The sequence below is a fragment of the Drosophila persimilis genome, unplaced genomic scaffold (genome assembly GCF_003286085.1).
Source record: "Drosophila persimilis strain 14011-0111.01,24,50 unplaced genomic scaffold, DperRS2 tig00000824-arrow-arrow-pilon, whole genome shotgun sequence".
In the NCBI taxonomy this organism is placed as follows: Eukaryota; Metazoa; Arthropoda; class Insecta; order Diptera; family Drosophilidae; genus Drosophila; species Drosophila persimilis.
This window is the reverse complement of record NW_020825358.1, coordinates 227,595-255,280: the sequence shown is the minus strand read 5'-3', so window position 1 is coordinate 255,280 and position 27,686 is coordinate 227,595. Positions and strand designations below refer to the sequence as shown.

At 49.5% G+C, this 27,686-nt stretch overlaps 5 protein-coding genes across 8 annotated transcripts in view; 1 reads left to right on the top strand and 4 right to left on the bottom strand.

Annotated features, from left to right (window-relative positions):
• Positions 1-272: 272 nt before the first annotated feature.
• Positions 273-3,182, bottom strand: LOC6600248. Its single transcript, XM_002025377.2, has 3 exons — positions 2,616-3,182; positions 2,364-2,545; positions 273-1,844 (listed from the first exon to the last, which is right to left on the bottom strand). The coding sequence occupies exons 1-3, from the start codon at positions 2,707-2,709 to the stop codon at positions 675-677; spliced, it is 1,446 nt and encodes a 481-aa protein (XP_002025413.2). The 5' UTR covers positions 2,710-3,182; the 3' UTR covers positions 273-674.
• Positions 3,183-3,633: 451 nt separating this feature from the next.
• LOC6600249 (ATP-binding cassette sub-family A member 3) lies at positions 3,634-9,077 on the top strand. Its single transcript, XM_026993272.1, has one exon. It carries the CDS (start codon positions 3,650-3,652, stop codon positions 8,825-8,827), a length of 5,178 nt encoding a protein of 1,725 aa, XP_026849073.1. The 5' UTR covers positions 3,634-3,649; the 3' UTR covers positions 8,828-9,077.
• Positions 9,078-9,296: 219 nt separating this feature from the next.
• LOC6600250 lies at positions 9,297-13,089 on the bottom strand. 3 transcript variants are annotated; one of them, XM_026993275.1, is made up of 3 exons: positions 13,035-13,089; positions 10,598-10,770; positions 9,297-10,530 (listed from the first exon to the last, which is right to left on the bottom strand). In XM_026993275.1, the coding sequence occupies exons 2-3, from the start codon at positions 10,643-10,645 to the stop codon at positions 9,388-9,390; spliced, it is 1,191 nt and encodes a 396-aa protein (XP_026849076.1). In that variant the 5' UTR covers positions 10,646-10,770; positions 13,035-13,089; the 3' UTR covers positions 9,297-9,387. The 3 variants fall into 3 exon arrangements, with proteins under 3 accessions (XP_026849076.1, XP_002025415.1, XP_026849077.1); XM_002025379.2 differs by lacking the exon at positions 13,035-13,089 and adding an exon at positions 11,040-11,485; XM_026993276.1 differs by lacking the exon at positions 13,035-13,089 and adding an exon at positions 10,845-10,848.
• The window catches only part of LOC6600251, a 53,198-nt gene continuing 37,224 nt past the window's right edge, over positions 11,713-27,686 (bottom strand). Inside the window, exons 1-3 of one of the 2 annotated variants that reach the window (XM_026993273.1) lie at positions 13,435-13,900; positions 13,035-13,207; positions 11,713-12,970 (exon numbers count right to left, since the gene is read on the bottom strand). In XM_026993273.1, the coding sequence (XP_026849074.1) occupies positions 11,840-12,970; positions 13,035-13,207; positions 13,435-13,831 (1,701 nt within the window). In that variant the 5' untranslated portion in view covers positions 13,832-13,900 and the 3' untranslated portion in view covers positions 11,713-11,839. Of the gene's footprint in view, positions 12,971-13,034; positions 13,208-13,434; positions 13,901-27,686 lie in introns of those variants that run through there. The other variant, XM_026993274.1, reaches the window with a different exon arrangement.
• Positions 14,478-16,008, bottom strand: LOC6600252. Its single transcript, XM_002025381.2, has 2 exons — positions 15,712-16,008; positions 14,478-15,614 (listed from the first exon to the last, which is right to left on the bottom strand). Exons 1-2 carry the CDS (start codon positions 16,006-16,008, stop codon positions 14,493-14,495), a joined length of 1,419 nt encoding a protein of 472 aa, XP_002025417.1. The 3' UTR covers positions 14,478-14,492.

Here is a 27,686-nt window from a genome sequence, read left to right as displayed (position 1 = left end):
CGAAACAATGGGTTATTTGGGGCCGCCTTCCAGTGAAAGCTCTGGAAAAATAGCGGTAACAGCGCCACAGTGATTATGGCAGAAAAGCTTGTGCAAAGCTTTAGTTTTTCCTGGAACCAGAGTGGGCATCTGTGGTGGTAGAAGTAAAATGTCGTGTGTAGAATAGGTGTAAACTCTATGGAGGTTGAGAGATTGTGTACAACGGAAAGTATAGCTTGGAAGCTAATTTATATGCGAGAGAACTGTTTTTGAAATGTTCAAAAAACATCAAGTCAGATATGCAATACATCAATTTATTACAATTAAAGATAAGTTCCAGCTAACGAAGCACCCACTCATCAGCAGATCCTGTGAGAGAGTGTGATAAGTGGGAGATGCTTCGCTTAGGAAACGACACCGAAAGCACTGGCAAGCGTGTGGCAAGAAGCTCAAATTTAAAGTAGAGCTTCCCTGGGAACTTGGCTCGCGGATACAAGGTAGTTGATAGTTGAATAAAGGACCTGGGGCTACAATAAATAGCTGTTAATGCAACTTAAGAGATACAAAGGGAGAGATACAGATGCAGACACGAACAAGCACACACACATACACATTGGGCATAAACATAGATAACAGAGAATCACTTAGGGATAAGGATACGAATAGGTGTAAGCCCTTAAGGATACGGGTTCAGTTTAAGGAACTTTCTTGAACTTGAGCAGGCACTCGTAGAGCGTCAAGTGCCTCGTCTCGGGCATCAACATGTACACGAGCAGTCCGAAGAAGAAGCTGAGGGCGCCGATGGTGAAGAACAGGATGGAGTCCGTCAGACAATGGTGGAAGGCGGCCAGCAGCAGGCCCAACTGAAGCAGCTGCTCGCAGACCAGAATGCCGGCCAGGCAGCGCGCCTTGTGGGCAATGCTGAACGCCTCCGCCGTATAGATGAGAGCCGGGACCGCCACCCCGCCCGACACAATCAGCTCGAAGAGGAGCATAAGCAAGGCAATGGCCTGCAGATTGATGTCGTAGAAGGTCTTCTTCACGGACTCCAGATGCTCGAAGACGCCGCCCACCATGACAATGATGATGCCAGCTATGAACAGAGAGAGGGAGCAGAGCTTACGACGTCCCTGAGTGTCCACGAGGAAGGCTCCACCCAAACTGCCCACCAGACCAGCGAACGCCAGCCAATAGAGACAGTTCATGTCGCACTCCAGGCCGTGCCAGCTCACGACCAGGAAAGCCCGGTTGAAGGACAGGGATAGGGCCAAGGTGGCAAAGCAGCGCAGTAGCAGCACCTTTAGAAGCGGCAGCACGCGCCGCGCGCAGCGATGCCAGCCCGGGATCTCCTCCGGCTCCTCCACAAACTGCTCCCAATCGCGGGCATTGTGCAGCTGGTGGCAGTCCTCACGCAGGCGCACCAGCTCCGTGGCGGACTGGCCGTTCAGCTGCTTCAGGGTATCCCCCACGGCCATGTCGCGTTCCTGGTGCAGCAGCAGCAGCGGCGACTCCAGCCGGTGGGCCAGTGCCAGTATGACGGCCGCCAGTCCCAAGGCGCCCAACAGTATGCCGTGCAGCTGATCAATGTGCATGGCATACCCGCGCTGGAGCGGCTCCAGATTGTACCAGACCCGCGTGTAGAAGACCTGGACACAGACCCCCAGCCAGAGGAAGATGCGCTCGCAGCTCAGGAGCATGCCGCGTATGGACTTGTGGGCCACCTCCGATCCGGTGACCAGGGCCTGTATCTGTGTCAGCCCGTAGGCGGCACCCACACTCACACTGCTGTAGCAGGCCGCTCCAAAGTGCTGAGGCAGTGCCAGATTCAGAACGCCGGCCATGAGCAACAGGAAGCCACTGGATGTCTGGGGAAACAAAGGAAAGGAAACGGATGAGGGTGTTGATTAAGATGTGTCCTGTATCCTCCGTCCCCCCAAATGTCTGTCGGCCTGTCTGTTGCGAAATTTCAGAGATACATACGAGTATGTGGCCATACTGAGTCTCATATTCCCGAACCTCGTTGAGTACATTGGAACTACTATATTATCTAGCAGACATACATAGTAATAGTGGCTTATGTGACAATTTTTGGGATTTTTTAAGTCTTTTATTATAATTATTATATTTTTTCCAGTAATTTCCATTTGGGAAAAGCCAAAAATATTGATCGATCAGCCCTCGCATTGAGACTATCGCCACTTAATGACCAATGCAGGTTGAACGCGATCACTTTATCAGTTTATTGGATTGATAAGCCGCCTAATGGCAGAGTGCTAATGGCTACAGTATCAGTACGAGTAGCAGGAGATACAACAGACCAGAGAAAATAGAGTTGGTGTAGAAGTGGGAGTACATACATACGTAGTATTCGTCCCCGTACTCACATAGGCCACATTTTTGGTGACACGCTGCACAAAGAAGGCGGCCAGCAGGGCCCCCAAGGCGGCGCCAATGAACCAGCTCATCATCAGATTCTGTGTGTTGTTGTTGTTAAGGAACTTGCCAGCGGGTGTGTCGAAGATGGACCAGGCCAGACGCATGCCAGAGCCCACAAAAACAATCGAAGCTGTCAGATATAGACGAATATAGTATGATTTACTGATCTCGTATGGGACTGGGACTATCTTGGCTTTTACCCGCAGCCATGGACTGGAACTGGAGACGATAGCGCCACATGAGGCGCAGCCAGGACAGCTTTCCCTCCTCCTCGATGGTCGGCAGCATTGGCATAGTGGCTTTTGAGCACCGCGGGCTCTACGTAACACAATCAAAAACTTCTTCAGAGGTTCCGCAATGCTTGAGTTCTTTTTATATATATGTTATTTGTAAGGGTTCTGCGATTGATTTGTTATTTGTTTACTTGGCATTCTTTTCATTGGAAATCGCCGCTCTGTTGCCTTCACCAATTTGTCATTTTCATTTTTATATTTTGCTGTCCGCTGTCCGCTGTCTGCACTTTTCTGTCGATCACTAGGGGCCACTCCAGAGGTTGGTCTGAGGTCTCGCTCTGGCCGGACCGCACAATGAACGGAAAACGGAGACGGCACAAACAACTTGACCGACTGCTCCGACGCGACTTGATATATGAAAGAGCATCGAGCGAGCAGTCATTGAGCGAGGTGCTGTGCTCGATGCGGCCGCTGGCGGAGAACGCGTTCGGCTGATAAGATAAGCACAAGCATAGAACTCTTTTTGTCAGCCCTCTTATCAGTTTGATTACTGGATATAAATAAATTAATTAAATTTGAATATATGTACATATGTATATGTATGTACATACTACTGCTGCGAGTTTTTATTCATAAAAGTATTGGTTTATGGCCTGGGGTGGACAGAAAAGTCAATAAAATTTATTGACTGCGATACGGGAGAGGGGCTTGTATGAATTGACAGTGAGGTGAGCTCAAAGCAGTGCACTGGGGGACTAGTTGGCATGGAACGAAGCCTGCGAAGCTACGAAAGTGGGGTCTCAATGAGATATTCTTCTTGTTTATATGTGGACATATGGATAAAGTACATCTAATGCGCACTATTGTATATGCTGTTAGATGTCGTGCAGATGGCAGTCTACATACATTTCTGGGTTCAGATCACAAATATTACTTTGAAATTTATGCCAGGGCATTATTGATTTCAGTTTGTGTGTGTGTAGAATTTCAAAGTAATATCAATGAGCCTACCACAAGACTCCTACAACAATGAGCCAATTGGAGATTGGCAGAAGCTGAAGCTGCTCCTGTGGAAGAATTGGACTCTTCAATGGAACCAGAAAATTCAACTAATGTTCGCCCTGGCTCTTCCAGTACTATTTCTCCTCCTCATTGTTACGCTGCGTGTGCTGGTGGAGCCCGTATCAATGCCAGTGGTTAGGTACCCACCAGTATCTATTTCGGATATGAATCTATTTAAGAAATCAGTTATACATGGAAACCTAATTATGCACGATAACGGATCACTGAATATTCCCAAAAACATCCTTTGCTATACTCCAGATAGCTCGGTTAATCGGGCCATCATTACTGCTGCGACAATGCGGCTAAGGCTTTTGAGCTGGCGATCGTATGATACCGCCTCGCACATGGAATATGATTTAATAACGCACAACTACTTGGCTGGTGTGGAGTTCGAGAGTGAGACGACAAGTGCACAGAATGACAGGGGATATTCATATTCGTTCAATTATAGAATTCGATTTCCCAGCGAGCTGCGCACCATGTATGGGCCATTTGTGGAGACGTGGCGGACCAACAACCTGTTTCCAAACTACGATATGAGTGGGCCTCGTAACATTAACGCCAGCGATGGGGGTGTGCCCGTTGGATATATCGTGGAGGGGTTCCTACCACTGCAGCATGCGCTAACAATGTCGTGGCTGCAACTGAGCACTGGCCGAAAGGAGGACGAGCTGCCGCAAATACAACTTCAGAGGTTTCCTTACAGATCGTACATCCACGATCCGCTCTTGAGTGGCCTGCAACAGCTGTTGTCCTTTATTATTCTGCTGAGCTTCATTTATCCCTGCTCGTTTGTGGCGAAGCAAGTGACCAACGAGAAGGAACTTCAGCTGAAGGATATCATGAAACTGATGGGCGTCCACAACTGGATTCATTGGCTAGCATGGTTTGTCAAAAGTTATGTCATGCTCATGGTGGTGGTGCTACTTCTGATGTGCCTGCTTCTTGGAAGGTATTACAAATCAGTCGCCATTCTTACATATTCTCATTGGATTCCCCTGCTGGTGTTCCTTCACACATATGTGTTTGCGAGCATATGCTTCTGTTTTATGATTGCTGTTTTCATTTCCAAGGCCAGTACATCGGCAGCAGCTACCAGTATTTTGTGGTTCCTTACCTATATACCTTATTCGTTTTCGTTCTACTACTATGAACGCTTGAACCTGGCGACGAAGCTTATACTATGCCTCTTGATGTCAAATACAGCTTTGGGATTCGGTTTCCATGTGATAATGGCCTGGGAAGGCACTGGGGAGGGAGCTCGCTGGAATAATATGTTCCAGCCTGTCTCTTTGGATGACAGTCTATCGCTGATTTATGTGGTTTTTATGCTTACACTTGGCGGGCTAATCTATCTGACAGTTTGCCTATATGTGGAACAAATATACGCTGGAGACTCTGGGGTAGGTCGTCGATGGTATTATCCCTTTCGGCGAAAGTTTTGGTCCGAACTTCTGGGTCACTCGGATAATACAAGACTTTTACCTTTAAGTCCAACCAGTTTGAGTAGGAGAAGTAAATATATTGGAATTCAGCTGTGCAACCTCCAGAAAAACTACGGGAAACATAAAGCTGTCAAAGGATTAAATCTGAAAATGTATCGGAATGAAATTACAGTATTACTTGGGCAGAATGGTGCGGGAAAAACTACAACAATCCACATGCTTACTGGGATAATTCAACCATCGGATGGAACAGCATTCCTAAACGGCTATGACATTCGCCACCAACTGGCATCCGCACGCAGATCATTGGGCATATGCCCGCAGCAAAATATACTCTTCAACAACATGACTGTGCGGGACCACATTAAGTTTTTCAGCAAACTGAAAGGTGTGCGCGGATCTACTGCCGTTAATTGGGAAGTAAGCAAGTACATGCGATTAATGGAGTTGGAGGACAAGTCACGCATTGCCGCCGATAAGCTGTCCGGTGGCATGAAGCGGAAACTGTCTCTGTGCTGTGCGCTCTGCGGCAACACAAGCATAGTGCTGTGCGACGAGGCCAGTGCTGGCGTCGATGCAGCCGGACGTCGGAGTCTTTGGGAGCTCCTGCAGGCCGAAAAGATTGGTCGCACTGTACTGCTGACCACACATTATATGGACGAGGCGGATGTGCTGGGAGATCGTATTGCCATTCTTTGCGACGGTAAGCTAGAGTGTTACGGCACATCATTTTTTCTCAAGAAACGTTACGGCATCGGATACCGGCTAATCTGTGTGAAGCAACAGAGTTGCAACGTTGTAGAGGTCACACAGCTGCTGAATAAACATTTGCCAACCGTTGAGCTAGAAAGCGAGTTTGGGACCGAAATAGCGTATCTTTTGCCCAGCAAATACTCAAAAAAATACCCAGATTTGTTGAATGCTCTAGAGCAGCAGTCGAACCAATTAAAACTGGATGGATATGGCGTGAGTGTAACCACTTTAGAAGACGTGTTCATGCGAGTCAGCAACATATCGGAGCGTCCACAGGCAGAAGACTCCGACCCTGCTGCTCAGCCACAAAAGGAGGAGGGATTCGATGGCTTGTTTTCTGATATGGAAATGAAAGAAGAGCGCTGGCACACTCGCTGCTGTATGCGCTGGCAGGCACTCCTTTTGAAAAAGGCCCTAATCACTAAACGTAACTACTGGATAGTGCTAATGCAAGTGTTTCTCCCCGTACTAATCATGTCCCTAACCATACTGAATTCAAAAGGCGGTCGTATTTACTATGAGCTGCCTGAAATGAAAATTTCACTCCATCAGTATCCCAAGGCCTACGTTGTATTTCATGGCGAAGCGAATAAACCATCGTTAGTGCCATCGTTGGCCTCCACCTATGCGGAGCACCTGTCCACTTACGGCCTGGGATACAAGTTGATAAATACCAGCGGTGCAAGCGTTGAAGAGTACATTTTGGGAGTTGGAAAGAACCAGATGCGTCGAGTCGATTTCCAGTACTTGGCAGGGGTGACCATCGGAAACGAAGGCCTGACCGTCTGGCTAAATAATAAGCCTTTGCATACGGCGCCATTAACGCTCAATTTACTGCACAATGCGATTGCAGTTGAGCTCCTTGGAAAGCAGGCTAAAACAGGGGTAACCAATGCCCCGTTGCCCTACAACAATCAAACACTGACCCTGCGTCTGAACAAAGGACAGCGGTTGGGTGCCGAAATAGCCATAAACCTGGGTCTATGCATGAGCATCATCACTGCCCTTTACGTGATTCCGATAATAAAAGAGCGGGAGACGCGAGCCAAGCTAATGCAATTCCTGAGTGGCGTGGATGCGTTTGCCTACTGGATCAGCCAGTTGCTGTGGGACTACGCCATATTCGCTGTTTCTGCTCTAATGGCCATCGTCACAATAGCCGCTTTTCAAGAGCCTGGATATTCAACAGTTTCCGATTTGAGCCTATACTATTGCGTTCTGTTATTATTTGGCCTAGCAGCACTGCCTCTCAGCTACACCTTGTCCAGTTTTTTCTCCGATGGAGCTACGGGCTTCACACGGACCGTCATCGCCACCACCCTCACTGGCACCGGCTTGTTCATGCTAGTTCTGGCCCTATCATTTGAGGCATTTCAACTGAAGCACATAGCCGTCCAACTGGCCTGGTACTTCAGAGTTTTCCCCCACTACTGCTTGGCGAGTGCTGTTCATCACATTCATATTGGATTTAATATTCGGCGTGGATGCAACTTTGCTGCGGTTCGTAAGCTACCGAGAACCGTCCGCTGTCGCACTGTTCCAGTGTGCTGCAATATTTCCGGGTACTTTGGTTGGCGCCACCCCGGAGTGCTGCCGGAGATCGCATATCTATCTGCGGTAGCTACGTTTCTACTGTTGTTACTTATGATTGTTGATGCCAAGATGTGTACTTGTGGGGCTGGCTGTGCGCCCTTTAAATTGTTGTGTTCGATTGGAAAACGTCGACGAACGAAAGACCAATCCAATTTCGATAACGAGGATGTCAAGAAGGAGAATTTCTTTATTAAAAACATGACACTCTCCCAGCGGAAAAAGATGCCTCTTCTGGTGGATGGCATTAGCAAGCGCTATGGAAAGTACTTCGTTGTAAAGGATCTCTCGTTCTATGTGACACACGCCGAATGTTTTGGACTGCTGGGAATCAACGGTGCTGGAAAGACCACAACATTTCGGATGCTCACAGGCGATGCGCGAATAACTGCGGGAAGGGCTTTCGTAGAAGGCAGAAACTTGTGCACAAAATTGCATAGGGTCTACGAAAAAATCGGCTATTGTCCGCAGTTCGATGCATTGTTTGATGATTTGACCGGCCGCCAGACACTGCGTATTTATTGCTTACTGCAAGGCGTTCAACGCCGGCATGTGCGAGATATCTGTTCGTCCCTCGCGGTGTACTTCGGCTTCCATGAGCACATAGACAAATTAGCCAAACACTACAGCGGAGGCAATAAGCGGAAACTAAGTGCTGCAATATCGATCATTGGAAATCCTTCAATATTGTACTTGGATGAGCCGACCAGTGGCATGGACCCTGCAGCTCGGCGACAGATATGGAGGAGACTAGCGCATATACGGACATCGGGAAAGTCCATTGTATTGACATCGCACAGTATGGATGAGTGCGAAACGCTGTGCACGCGCCTAGCCATTATGGTGGATGGACAATTTAAGTGCATAGGATCTGTACAAAACCTAAAGAATAGATACTCAAAGGGACTCATACTGAAGATTAAGGTGAAGCTTTCCAACAGAAGCTCGTCCAGCTCAGAGCTATCAGCAAATGGAAGCGATGAAGCACGGGAAATAGCGAACAGCAATAATAAAAGAAGCGATGAAATTAGCATAATCAAAGAAACAGATGCGCCCCATCGAATTTTAAAACTAAAAAGCTTTATTTCAAAAGAGATACCAGACGCAGTTCTCAAGGAAACCTGCAGTGGGATGCTCACGTACTATATTCCCCTGAAGAAATTAATGTGGTCGAACCTATTTCGACTGATCGAAAATAATAGAGAAAAACTATACATAGAGGACTATTTAATAATACAGACGAGACTGGAGGAAATATTCTTAGATTTTGCACTGAAACGAGGTCAGCCTGGTGCTGGCGCCCCAAATGGTGAGGCAGAGAAATGATAATCGATATTCTAAATTCTCCCCTCAATCCTACAGATACTTCTGGTGAAGCTGAGAAGTGATTTGTTGACCTGATTGACGCTCTTGTGAATTACTTTTGTGAGCTTATACATGTGTAAATATTAGCCTATTAAAGCTGCTAGGAGAACTTTGATTGTAGAATGATTATAATTGATGACGGTAATGCCAGAGGGTAGACAGTCTTAGTTTTCAATCTAAATTGCAGCCAAACATTTCTTTACGAGCCCAAATCTTATCTAAGATATATGATAGCCGACTTAATTGGAGTTCACAGATAAACGTTTGCCTACGCTGCGCTTATCTGACAAGTGGGATCCCCGAAATCAAATTAAAATTAGCTCTTCATGCTGATCGACAGAATGTCGGCAGGAGAGAGGGAGCGAGGGAGCGAGCGAGCGAGCTCATGCTGGCGATAAGACAAGAACAAGTGTGGACCGACAGCTGGTTCTTACTATATAGATTACAGATTTATTCACAGCTATATCTAGGGGGTGGGCGGTAGGTAGTCTTATTGTGTGATGTGTGAGAGTAGCCTACTTTCAGGCTTGCGAGACCACAAAGTTCCGGAACTTTATCTGCGCCTGTAGCAGAGTCGTCAGCTTGGTCTCTGGCATGCACCAGATGCTGCACAGAAACTCCGCCAGCAGCAGAGCAGCAAGGCTGAAGAAAAAGGCAGCGATATTGTCAATGCTGTCGATGTGCCTGCTGAGATCGATGCGACAAATGCCCAGCTGGATGATCATCTCCGCCACGTAGGCCAGGGCAATGCACTGCCGCTTCACACTCCGAGGAAAGGCCTCCGATAGGTAGGCCGAGCTCGGGCCAAAGCCAAAGCCCGCAAACAGCTGGTACAGGAGCAGCAGCCAGAGGGCCATCCTCATGTCCTTGACCCGCACCAGCTCGCTCCCCACAAACCTACTGGCCACTCCGACCGCCAGTCCACCAGCCATTACCAGGCCCAGCAGCAAGGGGATCTTGCGGCCAAGCGTGTCCAAGGCGAAGGCGCTCGTGAAGCTGCCCACCAGTCGCAGGATGCCGAAGAGCACAAAGGGCCCCGAGCTACCGGGATATACAATGGTGCTTGTGCAGCTCAGGGTGAAGGCTACCAGCATGCTGGAGCTAATGGCGTACAGTCCCCGCATCAGGCAGAGGTGCAGCAGGGCGGGCAGGGCCTCCGTCCAGGCTCTTAGCCCTCGCATCGGCTGGTTGTGGGTCAGATAGGTGTGATGATTGTCCATCTGATCATAGGTTTCAGCGGTGACGGCTCTGGGACGATGTAGACGGCTCAAAGCATCGATGGCTCCCTGGTCGTCACCCCGGCCCAGCAGATCCACGGGCGATTCGATTGTCAGCAGCCAGGCCATGCATATGGCAATCACGCCCAGGATGGCGCTGAGTACGCCCTGGAACTGCTCCACCGTGAACTCGCTCTCCGTGTCCCAGCTGGCGCTGCACACGATCTGCACAAAGATCCCCAAAGTGGTGGGCCATTGCTCGCCGGCCGAGGCCGTTGTTCCTCGCTTGTAGTACACGGACAGCTCCCCGGCCATGGCCAGTGTGGGAGCGAGGGCCAGACCATTGCCGAATCCGTTCAAGTACCTCGCCACGAGCATGGCCCTGACATTGAACCGCCTGGCCCCCATCACAGTTCCTCCAATGACCGTAAGCATTGCGCACGTTTGCTGTGTGGCGAATGGAATCGTTTGGTAATGGTAAGCGTTTTCTTCTGGAATATCGTTCTTAACATACCATGAGCTGCTTGTAGGTGAATCGGCGGCTAAAGAAGCCACCCACCATTGCTCCGACAATGGCCGCAATGAACCAACTGATGCGCAGGTGCGAACTGACCTCCAGCTCCAATAGACTGTCGAATCCAATGCTCCAGGCGATGTGCAGTCCGCCAGAGAGGAAGATCAAGGCAGCTGCAAAATAATGTATATATATATACAAACAATCAGCTTCCGATATAGAATAATAAGCACGTGTGTATTGTTACTTGTGGCTATACTAGTTCATGGCCTAAAAGGGTGTGGAAAGTGCTGTAGAGTTTCTAGCATTTAAGGTAAGTAGTCCCTCTTCACCCACAGTACTCGTATTCATTCTGTTGAACCCTGACTCACAGATGATTCACACTGGTGGCCAAGGCCTATGCTTGCTGTTTAACTATTCGTAACGTAAGTCGTAAGATTACCAGCTCCAATGGCATTCGCCTGTGGTTGATTGCGCCGATCCTGGTTGCAGCAGGTTCCCTGTCCTGCCTGCTGGATCACTTCCCGCTTTACCTCCGGACTATGGGCCGTGGGTATGGGCAGAAAGCCACTTGCTGGCGGTGGTCTCTCTGTCTGCATGACGATGGTGTCGACCGCTGTGGCCGCGCGTCCGCACAAGACTATGTGCTCCGGGGTCGAGTTCTACCAGGTGGGTATGTTGAGCTTGTTTCCGTCTGGTTTAACCATCGATGACACACTAATCTTATCGTCTACCGATTGATAAGTAAGCGCTTCGAATTTCGGATTGTTAGCTGTGGTTGATATCGCTATCAGAGCGCGATTTTCCTATCGCTGATTGTTTGCATTCGGCTCGAAGCGGAGCGGAGCGGCGTGGCGCGAGGGTGAGACCGAAGCATGTGTTGCAGTTTGCTTTGGTTTTCCCAGTTCTCTTTTCCAGGTACAAATTTTTTACAAATTTCCTTGTCGCACTCTATGGACATGTACAAAAAAAAGAGAGGCAAATACACAATTCACACCCAACAAATTAATGACATTTGTGACAGTCCAATTCTATGTTTTGACAGTCCAGAAATGTTATCTGTTTTGCGATAGCCAACCACAAAAAACACACAAAAAAAAACACAAGGCTGCAAGTACTCGTACGCTCGTGAGGGGCTATAAATATTTATTATCTTTGGTTCGACTAATACCGAAGGTAAGATCGTGCAAACCGCTGGCTGTATCTCCCATCAAGAAGCAAACAGCTTGTGTGTGTTTTCTGTTAGAAACTCCTATTGATGAATCCGCTGAACTGCTGCTGAGCGCCGCGCAGCGTGGTCAATCGGGTCTCTGGCAGGCAGAAAATGCCAGCCAGGAAGGCGAACAGATACATGCCACCGACGGCATAGAAGTAGTTGCCCCCATCGTAGATATTAAAGTGAGCCGACCCGACGATGATGAAGACGAGCATCTCAGCGATGAAGGTGAACGCGATGAAGTACTGCTTGACCGCCAGCGGATAGGCCTCCGACAGGTAGGGCGAGGTGGAGACGAAGGCGAGGCCGGCGAAGACCTGGAATATCAGCATCATGACGGCCATTCCGCCCATGCCATAGTAGAAGCTGTACTTGGAACCAATGGCAAAGCCGAGACAGCTGCAGCCGAGCAAGCCCAGCAGAAGCGGCTTCTTGCGGCCCACGCTCTCCATGATGAAGGTGGAAATAAAGTTGCCCGCCCAGCGGCAGACGGCGAACCCAACCAGCCAGCCAGTCGACGATCCTCCGTTCGCAAGGATGGCAATGATCAGGACCAAGACTACAATGCTGGATATGCTGAGGGCATTCATGGCGCGCAAATAGGTCAGTCGGAGGAAGGCGGGCAGGGCCTGGACAATGCTCTGGGACGTGGATAGGTCCCGGTTTTCGGCCAGATATCGCTTGTGCTCAGCCAGCTGTTCGTAGGTGGCGTTCGTGAGGGTGTAGGGTCGCTGGAGCCGGCGGAGGGTATCGATAGCGCCTGGCTCGTCGCCCCTTGCCAGCATCTGGACCGGCGATTCAATGCACAGCAATGCGCCCAGGAGTAGGGATAGCCCACCATATACGGCGCTCAGGATTCCCTTTAGATTCTCGGGCGAAAAGCCACTGGACGAATAGTAGAAACCAGATGAGGCCCATGTGCTGGTATAGATGATCTGCAGAAAGATGCCGATGCCGAAGCACATCTGCTCGAGGCTCGCCGTGACCAGGCCGCGCATGTACGGAACGGACACCTCACCGGCCAGGGCCATGAAAGGAGCAAACACCAGTCCATTGCCTATTCCATCCAGGTAGGAGCCGGCTAGAACTGCACCGCCATTCGATCGAATGGCGGCCATCTCAATGCCTCCAACCGTCACCAAAAGCGCCCCGACTAGCTGTACGTGGAAAGGATCAAGGAGATTGACAGATTGGCAAGAGGCAGGCGTTGTATTCACTTACCAAGATATACTTCCTGGGCACCTTGTTGGGGATTAAGCAGCTGATAACTGCTCCAATAATGGCGGCAATGAACCAGGCAATATAGTCGTGAGTTGTGGCATGGTAGAAGAGAGCACCACGGAACCCGATGGACCACGCAATGTTCATTCCACCCGAGACAAAGATCAGACCAGCTGAAAGTGGAAGAACAGAATTTTGCATACATTTCATGTCTATCTAGTACAAAAAGGTACTATGAGATGGGAATCTATTAAGACCCATCAAAATGATATAATTTGTCTGGCCTGATGACGTCACTGGTTCTTAATCAATTCCATGAATATAGGCCCCGCCCCCCATTCAAGGCTATCTTATCGGATTTCCATTGCAGAGCAGATGACTAATTCCCAGAGCTACTCACCAGCTCCCACAGCATTCGATTGGGGCTTGTTCGTTTGGCCGCGACTGAAGCAGCCCTGGGGGCGCACAACAGTAGCTGGTGCGTCCTGTGGTGGCAGAGTTGGAGCCGGGGGCGGCACTGAACCATAGTAATGGTTCGGTGGCGGTGGTCCCTGTCCGGGTGGTGCACCGTAGTACTGTGGTGGGTTTCCCTGCTGTATGAAGCCGGGCTGGGGATATCCCTGCGGGGGGTATCCCTGTTGAGGGTATCCCTGTGCTGGGTATCCCTGTGGGGGGTATCCCTGTGGTGGGTATTCCTGTTGTGGGTATCCCTGTGGGGGGTATTCCTGTGGGGGGTATCCTGCCGGCGGGGCCGAGGAAAAGCCTGCTGGCGGAGCCGCGAACTTATCGTTTTGCATTATGTTCCTCGGTGGGGCTCGGCTTCTTTTTCGAGGATACAACCGACCGTGTTGGGGCTCGATTCGAAACTGATTGACCGAATGCCAGGGCAAGTGATTTTTGTGGCTTTTTGCGACTGGGCCTGGTCCAACTGATGGTCGGTTGGAGGGACCTGGGCTTATCGTTCAAATGGCATTGATAAGACACCCAAACGGTACTAGAGACCGAACCGTTCTGCCATTCTGCCGGCCGATAAGCACTCTTACCGATATGTTCGTGAATTATGGTGTACTGTACTATTTTCCCCTATCAAATGCCACCTATTTTGATGGCTAGAGAGAAGCCATCGGCACTGTCAAGTGGTGGGCCGTCCGAGATGCGGATCGTGTGCTTCCCCAGCTGTGTTTTTGTTGCCATCCACAATCGCAGCTGAATCATTTGGTTCGGGGTAACTCTATAACTAATCAATTGGGTGATTTACACAAGGGATATGGGACCTTATTATTTGTATTTGTATTATTATTATTATTTTCATATGTTATTTATTCATAATTGTAAACTATTACCAAACTATGGAGTAGTATTTTATTTTTTATTATTATTATTTATTTTGTAGCATTATTGGAATTTTCTTTAACCAACAAATCCACATTTTTTTTTGGCAAGTATATATGTTAGATCCTAGAAATCCTTGTTAAACCACTTGCTAAACTTGTGCTGGGCCTCCGATAGCGTCGTGAGCCTCGTCTCCGGCAGGCAGAAGATGCCCAGGAAGAAAAATGCTATGGAAAGACCTCCTAGGACATAGAAGTAGGCAACAATTCCAGCAGGACTAGGCGCGAAGCTGCAGAAGATGAGTCGCAGGAAGAGTTCTATGACATAGACCACGGCCACATAGTGGGGCTTTACGGCTAGGGGAAAGGCCTCCGTGAGATACACCGCCGACGCTGTTTGCCCCAATCCAGCAAAGAACTGCAGGCTGAACAGCAGTGCGAGGGCCGTTATCATGTGCGGAGTGCGCCCAAACAGGGTGGCAAAGGCGAGGGCGAAGGAACCGCAGGAAAAGCAGCCAAACAACGTGGGCTTCTTGCGGCCTGTGGTGTCCACGAGGAGAAGCACGCAGAAGCAGCCACACCACCGCATCACACCGAATATCACATAGGGCCAGGCCTGATAGTGGGTCGCCACCTGGACGGCCGTCTCGTAGAGGGCACTCCACACGACCAGCGTCAGGCAGAGGGCATTGAGGGATCGAAGGGCCAGTAGCTTGAGGAGCGGGGGCAGTCCCATCCGGACGCTCTGCCACCAGCTCATCTCTCGATTGGTGGCCACATAGTGCTTGTGCTCGTCCAGCTGGATCAGGGTCTCACTTGTGACCATGTAGGGTCGTTGGAGGTGCCGCAGAGCTGCCACCGCCTGCTGCTCATCGGAGCGGAGCAGCAGGTTGACCGGAGACTCTACGCACAGCGTCGAGGCCAGAGCAAGGGCTACCACGCCGTAGACAATGCTGAGCACTCCGTGCACCTGGTCGGCCGCAATCGTCACGTTCCAGTCGACCTGCCACACGGCCGTGTACAGCAGCTGCATCAGGATGCCAGTGTTGCAGCTCAGCTGCTCCACCGTGGAGGCCAGCAGTCCGCGCATGCCGCGCACAGAGATCTCCCCCACCGTTGCCATGGCTGGGACAAACACCAGCCCATTGGCCAGTCCGTCCAGGTAGCGGGCTGTGATGATGGCCGCCGGGCACTCGTGGCAGGCCAGGAAGAGTATGCCCGAGACCAGCACCAGGCAGGATCCGAATATCTGCGAAGTCAGAGAGATGATTTCCTCTCCCATTCTCGTTCTCATTCTCACTCCCATTCTCCTTCTCCCTCCACTCGATCCGCTCCAATCTACTCACATAGACGGGCTGCAGGGGTAGGCGATGGGTGCAGAGTGCCCCGAGTACTGCCCCAACGGTGGCAGCCGCATACCACGAGACCTCCATGTGGGACGTCATCAGCAGCTCTTCGCGATGGGCGGAATGGACGGCAAAGCCGGCTCCCCAGGCCAGGCTCATGCCCCCCGAAATCAGGATGAACGACACCGCGCCGAGGGCATTCCACTGCGGCTGGTTCTTGTGGCCTCGACTCAGCCAGCTGCTGTCCGGAGCTGTGCACGAATGCTGATCCGGTGGCGCATACTTATCCGTCGCCATTCTCGAGTTGTCTACGAGGCGGCCGACCCATGGGCTCCTATTTATAACGATCCCTGGAGAGTGCCTCCTGCCTATCAGCTTATCGCGTATCCATGACCATATCCAGTAGCCCCACCACAGCTATAACCATAAACCCATCCGCAGGGGCGCCCATCAATCGAAATGGCACAAATCAATATGCTCGACCCGCCCCCGCCGAAGACCCAGAGTATTAATTAATATGATTTGGGCTGGCATAAATCATCGAAAGTTACCTACGAAAATACCCCCTATTTTACCGATAGCTAATCAAAGCTCGGGCTTTTTTCCGCCTCGTTGCTCTCTTACACAATCTATGAGTGGTTCAGGTTCTCGGTTACAGGTAACGGGTAACGGGTAACGGGTTCTTGTAAAACATCTAAACGCATTGATCAGATAAGATTACGTGTGCCATGGAAGATAGTGGCATATTTTGTGACTATTTGGTTAAATGGAAAACGAATAAAAGCTCCAAGAGCACTTGAACTAATTGAATACCCGCAGATAGGAGAAACTCCATAGAATCCAACTCATTGGAAGGCCGATTGGCACGATTATGTGTATTGTATAAGTCATCCCCACAAGGCCCCAGTCTCACTGCGGTTTGACAGAAGACTCACCTGGAGGCCACACAAATCCAACAAAATACCTATGGCTCTTGGGCAATAAATCAACCTTGAAGCTGCGCGTCAAACCCCTAATCCACAAATCCATGGACTTATGGGAACTCCATTTGGGGCACAGCTAGCCACAGTAGTCGGGAGAAGATCCAGAGACTCCAAAAGAAGGCTCTCAGACTCAGAACTCGGCATCCCCTGCGACAATATCTACTGTTAAATGTTAAAGTTTGACCATCGTGTAAGAGAGTTGACCTTTAACCTATACAATGTGTGCTCTATATTTTCAGTTGAATACACGATTTTATTAGCTAATTTTCAGCATTCAGCAGTCGGCATTCCATTCGATTTTCCGATTAAATTTTGTAGCTGATATCGCTATCCTTTGCTTATATACCGATTCCCCCCTCCGCAGAGCTCCACGGAGCTCCGCTTGGATTTATATTAATATTTCTCATGCCAGATCCAATCTCCTGCCAGCATTTGCATGCAGTTTCCCTTTTGGAGTTTACGGTCTGCCAGAATGAGAATTTGCCGAGTGGCCAGAAAAAGGGGGGACTTGGGCCGGCACCACTCTCCGTGCGCCTGCCACTGCATTGCGGCAGGGCAATATTAACTTCTGTTAGCAGATTAAGCCCGTGGCAGGACCATTGGCAATGGCATTGCAAATGGTGGCTTGTTTATGGTCTGCATTAGGTGTGGCGAAGGACTCATGCGTATGCCCAAAAATGCCAGCGAACAACACTCAGACACAGCCAGAGACACAGACACAGACGCAGACACAGACACAGACCGACACACATACAGAAACGTTAGGGGGGAAAGTGGAAAATGGCGCAGAAACTTTTATCGCAGGTGCTTTTCCTGGTCTCCGCCTGTGGCAGACTTTGGGCCAACCGATTCCAGCGATTTCCTGCCCAGGGACGGGGACGGGGACGGAGACGGGGACGGGGACGGGGACGGATAGACAAACGCTGGTCGGCATCGAAGTTTCGCCAACTTGCAACCAAGTTGGCGATAATGTTTGACTATGTGCGCACATGCCACGCCCCGCACTCCCCATCTGCACCTTCGGCTGGCGTTAAAATAAATTTAATTTTATCGCTACATAAATACAGACACAAACAGTCGCAGGACGCACGACGCAGGACGCAGGACGCAGGGAGCAGGGTGCAGGGTGCAGGGAGTTGAAGTGCTTGGAGCTTGTTCAACGCCTTCGGGGCCTTTGGAGCTGTGAAGTTGGGTTGTCTCGACACAATCCGAGGAAAGTTGCCAAGTGACACTTCCGGCCTGCCGGCTGCAGGCCATAAATCCCCTGGGCGGTCTTTGAAGTATTTCCAGCCTAAGTATTTTTCCTTTTCGTTTTTGCGACTTTCCACCCACATATTAATTAGAGCGCCGCCAGAAATGATCATTTGAATGGGGTGTGGGTGTGGGTGTGGGTGGTGGTATGGGTGGGGGGCTGGCATTTTTATGGTCACTCAAGCGAAAATATAAATAAATGTTATATTGATCTTTTTCCATTTTATGACCAGCCATCCCGCACACATACCAACACACAAAATGGGCAATTTTCCATTTTTTTTGTCTTCTTCTTTTTGCTCACTTCCTCAAAGATTTACGAGCTTGGGGCGGCAGAACGAAACATAAGAAAAGAACGGCAAAATGGCAGCGAATATTTTCAAACATAAACTTGGCCAAAAACAAAGGCCAAGTGGGGGCTCGTTCTATAAAATAAAGGGGGGGGGGGGGTGGGGAGCAGGGCAGACGGTGGGAAGCGTCTCAGTGTCACATATGTGGCAAGGAAATTTGCGGCTGGTGCTCGTCATATTGCGCATACGCCGCGTGTGCATACGTAATTTAAAATGCACATTATGACAGCCTCATGATGTGGCTGCGCCACACCCATACACCCACACACCCACTCAAAATACTGTTACACACAGGCCGGTATGCAAACGTGAAACAAAGCTCTTTCAATTAGTGTTGCATGCTTAGAGGCAGACAAACTCCGTCCAAGGACAAGGCCCTCCCTGAAGAGAGTCACGTTTCAGTTGGCTTGAAGAAGGTTTCGGTTAGTTTTAGCCAACTTTTCACTCGATATTTGTTCGCCAACTTTCACTTAGAGGCCATCGACGTTTGAAGCCCTGCCCCTGCCCATGCCACTGCCACTGCCCATGTCTGTGCCCCCACCGCTCCTGCTGCTGCCATAAACAATAAATCCAAAGTTAATGTACTGAAATAATAGAGTTTTTCTTGGCCCAATACTGCATGTTGCTTCGGCTCTTATTGTTCTTATCAAGTGTGTGCCTCGGACCGTCTATTGTTAGTTTATTTTGCAGTGTTTGTTCTGTGAGGATTTACTGGCAACCTTTCGGAAATTATGTTTATGCAAATTTCAATAAAATGCCAAGCCAGTCAACGCACAAATTAATTTATCAGAGTCAGAGCTCGTGGGAGGGGATGGGGATGGGCCACAAATCCTGATTAACTTCTGGGGCATGCGAGCATAAAGAAAGCCAACAAATGTGCACTTTAGCCGGAGAGCCGGAGAGCCAGAAAGACAAAACAATTGTGGCAGTATCTGTGTGTGTACACACATTCGAGGCTCTTATATTAATATATGGCGCATATCCCGGAGAGTGGAGTCCTTGTGTCGGTTAATGCACGCCAATAAATTCCGTTCCGGCGACATTTGTACCTTTTGTTGGCGGAAGGCGCTGTCTTATGGGCGGGACATGGCATGCGGCATACTTTCATTGTTAACACACGACGAAGGCGTCACAAATTCCCAGCTCTCTGGGTTCCATATTCTCCTTTTTTCCTGCTTGTTTTCTGTGCCGAGCCGTGCAACGTCGGACGTCACGAGTCTGCCAAAGATGTCTGAAAAATGGCTACAATTCATTCGCAACAGCAGCTGGAACGAGGCCCCAGGAGCGGTAGAGAAATCCCGTCGCCAGAGGAATGGGAGAGGGACCCAGGAGTACAGGCTGCAGCTTCTTTGGCAGGACCTTCTCGCTACGGTATGTCTGAAATTTAGTTGTTAGATGGAGCAGCCGTTCGAGCAAGTGATTTGTTTTGCTTCGTTTGGCAACAAATCAGAAGATAAACGACATCGATTGTGGCAAACGACATGGCAGGCCAGACCAGACCAGGCCGGGGCAGGGCAGGGCATGGCAGACGAGGCCCCAAAAAAGGATTCCATTCCCCCTGCCGCAAATTATGAGTCCTGTTTATATACACACATATGTATCGTACGGCAGAGAAGCAACTAAGCGACACATTCTGTGCAATTAAAATTGCATTACGCTGGATATTTATTTTGGGCTATTTTTGAGCCTTTTATTCCACCTGTCCTGATGGCCATCGCAATTTTATCGGGCTCCGGCCATGGTCCGATTTAATTATGAAGCGATTCCACAACCAAAAAGCTAAGGTTTTCATTTAATAATTGAAAACCGTTTGTGTTTGAATAATTAAGATAATATCAAATAAATGAATATTTATCGACGGATTTCTGGTCACTGAGCAGAGGTCAATGGGGGTCAGACCGAAAGAGAGACGGGATCTATTTAAGTAAAACCTCCAAGGACTATCCATGTATAATTAACGCGACTCAAGCTCAAGCCTCAGCCAACCACTAATTTGCATAAGCAATAACAAAACTTGCGGCAATAAAGGTTGATAAACTTAACACCCAGAGACCCAGAGATACCCAGAGATACCCAGAGATACTTGTACTCTTACTCGTACAAAATGTAAACGAGTTTCGTTTCCAGCGGCATTTTACGCGCTCATATGCGTAATCTAATTAAATGTTATGTTTTCGCCGGAAACCCCCTGCCAGGCACTCGGCAGTGTTCATTTGGCACATCTTAGTTGGCTTACACTTTTAACGAGCCACTCAAAGTTTTATGCCGGATTGGGAGGACTGCGAGCAGGAATCATAGCAACTTTTATCCCAGGGCTGTTAACTGGATCAGCCGCCTACACACCTGCCTTAAACCTGGAGCAGCCCGCACTGCTGGCTGCTGGCTGGCTACTGCCCCGCCACTAATGGCCATGGCCCGGCAGCGGGCAGCGGCAGCGGGCAGCAGGCCACACACATAAATCAATCATTATTGTCCTTGTTAACTGCAATCATGAATATTTCCTCGGCATGTGCATAAAGCAAATGACAGTCATGCCCCACATAGCTGTACTCTCCCCCGAAATACAGAAATACAGCCCACAATCCCATCATCCCTTCACACATCCTGTGGAATTTTTATACGCATGTGGATTCCGGACGGGACGGGACGGGACTGGCCCGGTTTCGGTTTGGGTTCGGTTTGGGCTCGGTTTGGGCTCGGTTCGGGCCATGCCGGCCCGTGATGCTTGACGTTTACGGGGTCTAATTACTGGTCGGACAAACTGAATTTTGGCCAAGGCCAACGAGACGCAGAGTGATTAGGCCCGCTGAAAGATTGCATCAAATGAGCTTTAATTAATTTTCAAACCAAACCCGAATCGAGCGTTTGACAGGATCGGAGGAATGGTATCTGGCCATTGAGCCATCGAGCCATTGTTGTTGCTTACATCACCGCGTGTTTGCTTTAGTTAATTGATTTTCTTTCATTGCGTTCCATTTGCATAACGGTGTGAGGGTGTGGGGGTGTGGGTGTGGGGGTGGGGGGTGGCGGTGTTTGTGTGTCTGCGGCTCTCTGACCAATGCCGCCCACTGCGGGCGTGGAAAAGGGAAAACTGAAATGCCAAATGCGAAAGGCGAAAGCCGAAAGCACGGATAGGGCCACCGAAAAGTCGTCCGTCAACAGTTTCGGGTTTTCGGTGTTTGTAGCCGAAAAACTAAAATTAGATCCCAACTAAATTGCCATTGGCACAATTACATTTTAGAGAATGATTTAATTTGCTGTTTCCGCTCGCTTTCCGCTCCCCACTTTCCTCCGCCTTCCCTCTGGTCGCTCCCCTTCGGGGGTAGGCAATAAAAATTGTCCCTAAATAGTTGCAGACATTTGGTAATTGTGTGGCCATGAGAGCGGTCATAAATGCCTCGCAAATGCTTAAATTATTGAATAAAACTTTTAATTAGTTGAGTGAGGTAGAATAAAAAGCTTCCAGCTTAAACAGAAAGCACTTCAGAGGAGGATATGCATATTTATTACGTATACGCCCGCACAAATCCCTATTCGTGGACGTATTTATGTGTGTACGTTTTTGTACATGAATTGCTTCATAAATTACAAATGCTGTGCGGCTTAAATTGTGATTTAGTTGATTGTTCCGTGGGGGAGTATCCTTTTCGGAACTGGTTCACCATTCAGCTACAGAATTATGAACAGGTTTCGCTTAAAGCTTGAGCCACTACATAATTTAGTTCATTGCCAAGCCATCAGGTACTCGAAAGCAAAGCCTAGACCCCGCCCATGGAGGGGTTAAGATTCGATAGCCAGTCAATGGACATTCAAGGCCTGCCTTACGCGCAGTCCGTGCGTGAGTGTGTGTGTGTGTGTGTGTGTGCTGCCCCGAAGGTGAGCGTCAAAAAGGACTCCTGCACGTACACAAGGCCCCCCGATTTGCAGCTCATTAGCAACCACAGGGACGACACATGTCCGAACTGCTAAGCGCGCTCTAAATCACTGGTACCCAACTTGACGGAACCTGAACTCGACGTCGACATCGACTCGCTCCCCCTTCAATCTCGACGGCAGTTCGCAGTGGCCCGTGCCCCGTGCCCCGTGTCCCGTGCCCCATTGTCCGTTGCCGGTCTCAATTAGTCAACCATTACCAGCGACAATCTGCGTCTGGTCACCGCCGCCGCTGAGCTGCAAGGAATGACAACCAGCTCTCGTACGCACCAGGAGCGCCTTTGGGGATTACGGCCTGCTGGGGAGATGGAGATACGAAACTGAGTCTCAGGTCATCGGTGCCTGGTTGTCTAATGGCTTATGAGTAGTCACGTTCCCGGGATGCCAACGTACTTATTGCCGGAGCACCACTCCCACTCCCACTCTGTCTCTTACGAAGCGAGTCTGTGGCTGGCACAGCGCGGCAAGTTTTCAACGTAAATTTGAATAATTATACAAAAATTAAACGTGTACTCGCTTGCCTGCCTGCTTGGCTGCCTGCCTGCCTGTCTCCCTAGAAGAATGACTGTAGCAGAAACTGGGCCTGTACGCGGCTTAGCGGTCCCGGTCCCGGTCCCAGTCCCGGTCCCTGTTCTGGTCCTGCTCCTGTTCCTGTTCCCGTTCCCTGTCGCACTCCTGGGCCGTATCCAGCCAGAAGTCTGCAGCAACTTTTCCCACAGCCTTTTTCGCCTCGTTAATAAAGTCAAGTGAATGCGCTTAATCAACACGTACGCGTGCGAGCATGTGGGGGGTATGTGGGGGTTATGTGGGGGTTATGTGGGGGTGGGCCGGGATGGCCTGAAAAAGGATGCTCCCAGCTTCCTGCCACATGCAAAAAATACTCACCTACATACGGGCATAATATTTTTTCTTGGTCGACTGCTAAAGAAAAAATTAATTAAATAAACTTCGGGCTTCCAGCCGACTTTTGTGCATTTCCAAAACAAATTTTCTGTTTCATTTTTTTCGAGGATTTTTCACGAGGATTTTCATTTCAGTTGGCTTCTTTTTGTTCTCTTTGTGTGTTTTTTATGCCCGACAAGCACAAAAGCCAAACTCATTGCCATTAAAAACGCATTATCCTTTGTGCTTTTTTATGACTTTTCATTTGAAGAGCCTGCAGGGAGGGCCGTCCGCCGTCCGCCTCCGTCCGCCGCCTGCTGCCTGTCGACTGCTGTGTGTTGCGTGTTTATTTGCTGTCGAGCTGTGAAAGGAACTCAATATGATAATGCCTGTATCCTTCCGGCAGAGACGGTGCCATCCACCAGCCACGTCTGCAGTCCGATAAATCTAATGAAGAATCACATCACCATATCAGACATCCCATAATTCCGTGTCCACAGCAGCAACAGACAGCAAACGGAGAGGACGCAGCGAGAGGGTTCGGGGGAGTGGGAGTGGGGGGGTCGAAGACCATATTAAGATCCGCTTGCCAAAACAGAAGCCAATTCGCCCAGGCAAAGAGAAAATATTCCTCAAATAAAGGAAAATATTCGGAGCAAAGAGAAAAAAGAAAAAAAAAACAAAAGCGAAAGCGAAATAAAAGAGGAAACAAAAATTGTTTTTGTATTCCAAGAGGGAATGCCAATTTAGGCGCCCTCTTATGCGGATTGTCTGCCAAAAAAAGGCTTACATTGGGATCTTTTTATTTGATTGCTCGAATGAAAACAGAAAGCCAAATGGAAAATTGCCCTCCATCCGAGAGCAATACTCGTCGAGTATAATCATTTACAATGCGTCCCGGCCCCGAAATAGAATGCAATTGAAAATCGATTTGCCCGCAAATCAGAATCATTCAGGGGTGTCGCCACTGATAGGTCTCTGGGGAATAATAGGTCCCTACCCTGATACCACACCAGTCGGCTGAACATCAGTGCAGTTCAGTGCGTTCATTAACAGCGATGCATGCATCTTGCCCTGGGCACTGAAGGAGATTTCGTGCTCGCACTTCAAGCAACTCTTCAGAGCTCCATCAACGCTCCCTTTGACACTCCTGGGCAGCCTTTTTGCCGAGCATTAAACAATCAGACAATGTATATTTGAATATTCCACAGCAATCATATTTCGAGATAGCTTGTCCCTCGGTCCTTGTCCCTGTCCCTGTCCCTTGCCAGGCCCTGAGTTGGGATAAAGGTTAAATAAAATCAACAAAAGTCGGGGACCCTTTTGACTTAGTGCAGCATCTGTTCGGGGGGGAGGGAGCTGGGGAATGGGGAAAAGGGTTGGGATGGCCATTGTAGTTTGTAGTCGTGTTCGTGTGTGCAAAGGATTCGTTTCGGGCTGTGGCACGTGCATTGAACCTAGCAAATTAAAAACAGCATAAGTAATGGGACACAAGGCGGGAGAGAGGGGAGCGGAGCGCACATGAGAAATGGGGGAAAAATGAAAATTAATCGACAACGCATATGAATTTATAATAATAAAAGCAAAACAGCAACCGTCGAGAACATTTTCTGCAGCTGACTATTAAATAAATTCCAACAAAAAAAAAACAAAAAAAGGGCTGGCTGGATGGCTGGCTGGATGGCTGGTAAAACACCCGGATTCGTAGATGTGCGGGCCAAGACGCCATTTCCATTCATAATTCACGAGCATAAATTTCAAGAGCGACCTGCAGGTGGAAATGGAAGTAGAGCTAGAGCTGAGAGGACGATGGAGAGGGCGAGGGCGATGGCGAGGACGATGGCGACGACGAGGTCGAGGAACGAGGGACGATTGTTGAGCACACCTTGCGCCGGGGCTGGCTTGTTTTTGGCAGTCCGGGTGTTAACGTGCCACGTAAATTTTGGCTAACGATGCACTTTGCACTGGCAATTCCACCTGCGTTGCCCCCCACCCGCCCCGCGCAACGACTTGCCTCGCCACGAGCTGCCACAATCAAGTGCAATTCATTTTGTGCCACGTCAGCAGGGTCTGGACCTGCCACACACCCAGAATCCCACACAGACGCCCCCCCCTAAAGCCACCTGGCGACAGTTGTAGCGCCACAATAGGCTGGAAACTATGTGTGTGCTTCATCCCTTTCATCCTTCATCTGGAGACGGAGACGGAGATGGAGACGGAGATGGAACTGGTGCTTTGGTAATTTTTCATTCCTTCCTTAAGCTGGATATTTATTTTTTCTTCATTTGGATGGAGGCCTCGTCAAGTAAATAATTTATTTTATAAATTCCCAAGTAGGATTAACACTGGAATATGCAGATTCGCACCGAAAAGGGTCAAGCGAGACTTGGGTCCGAAAAAGGGTCAGTCGGTGCGTCGGTGGGTCGGTGGGTCGGTGGGTCGGTGGGTTGGTCTTCCCGTCGGTTGGGACCTGTTCGTCGGCCAGATTAGCAGTTCTCCCAGTGTTAAGCCTTTGTATATTTCTATTCGTACAGTTCAAATGGCAGCCACGTCGCACGCCTCGACTCCCCTGCACTCCGGTATCAGGCCCTGTCAACTTTATGGCAAATTAAATTGAGTTTGTTTCTTTATAAATGGAACAACATTTCCAGACACTTGGCAGCACATTAGTCCGAGCACGGGACGGCTCTCCTCTCTCTCGCATTCAAACATTGTCACATGTAAATTCGTTCTGTTGTCTGTTGACAATTATTGAGCTGATGACAAATGTTGCCCGGGCCGGGAACGGGGGCGGGAACGGGGGCGGGAGCGACACATTTTTGAGGGACTTTCGTGCGGGTTAGGAGCAGGTTTCCCCAGTGATGGATTGACTTGCCAGCCCTGGCACGAAAGTTGGGTCAATTGGGATACAGTTCATACGAGTGTAAGCGGATTGTGAGCGGCTCAACAGTGCCTTTTGTCACTAGATGTGTTTTTTACTGGCCATTATGTCGCAATTCTTGGGACTGGGATTGTTTGCCAAGATTTATTGCACAAAGTAATTGGTTATTGGCTTAATTGCTAGAAGATTGATCAGAGATTGATGAAGCAACTAGAAGCAGGCTTCCATTAGCTGGTGCTTGAGGCAGAGCAAGGCTGATCACATTAGGAGAGCTGAACCAAAGGCTGGGAAAAGGAGAGCGAAAGGGATACCCGATACTCAGTCAGCATGGCTCTCCTCCTGCAGAGCGCGCACACTGCACGAGGAAGAGCTCGCGAAAGAGAGGGAGAGGGAACAGGTAGGCGCGTGGAAGATTGTTTCATTCTGGTTATAATCATAATTGGAAGTGATCCAGTCTTGACTTCGCCATAGTTCTACGTAGCTCGTATCTTCAGATTTTCGTACAAGATGGCTTCATATCTCTAGCTCTTATAGACTCTGGGACAGACGGACAAGCCGCTATGGCTGTATCGACTCTGCCTTTGGCTGTTGCACACATCCACTTTCACACCAAATCGAATATACGGGACCGGGAATACAAAGGACCTGCCTTCTCTAGTCTCTCGGTGCCCATCTCCATTATGATTGCAGTGGCACCATGAGTGGATTTTCGATTTGCAGACGCTTCGATAAGCAGAACATGAAACGATAGATTACAGAGTTGCCACACTAATTAGCATTTATACGACCTCCTTTGGCACTGTGCGGCAGACGGCTGCTGCACCCAGAGCCAGGATCACCATTATGTATGTACATTTTACTTACACTTCCTCTTCACACCACACCACTCGTCCCCCTGCAGCCATTCACACATCTACCAACTACCGAAACAATGTCCTGTCCTGGCAGGATACACAAGGCAGGGACGACAGGGAGGACAGGGAGGGCAAGAACGAAATGCAACAACAACGGATGACGATGGCGATGACGATACCGATTTGCAGTTACATGTGTTTTTCAACCATTTCAGCCCGCACAAGTCTCGATTTTGGACTGGCTGACACATTGACAGCCACTGCCGGAGCGTGTAGAGAGAGCAGAGCCAGATGGATGATAGAAAGCAAACGCTGGCAACTTTACGATAGCGTTAAATTAGACATCAACTTGGGAATGTACAGACACCCACACACCCACACACCCACACACACACACACGTAAAGAAATAACATCATTGAGAGCCCCATGCCCCACACACACCCTATGCTTATCGAGGAAAGCCCAGCACTGCCCAGCGCTGCCCAACAGGGCCGAGCACTGCCCAGACGTGGCACAACAAGCACACGAGTACTATCGCAGCGCGTCATGTTGTTCAACGCCTTGCAGCGTGCTGCAGTCTACAACGTTGCACTTACACACAGTGGGCGTATCATCGCCTCTTGATGGCTCGCTCCGGCACATGTTGAGGGCGCGCCAGGCGGCTAGAAGCAGGACATGGGACGAGGGACGAACGACGAAGGAGGCGTCACGCGTCTGGCCACCACGCCCATCATCCTAGTTTACATGACGCAATTGCCCGGGCATTCATAAGCCATTATCGGAGCCAAGTCATCGCCAAGCCAAGTCTTAAAGCAAACAATGCGGCTGCCATCTATCAAC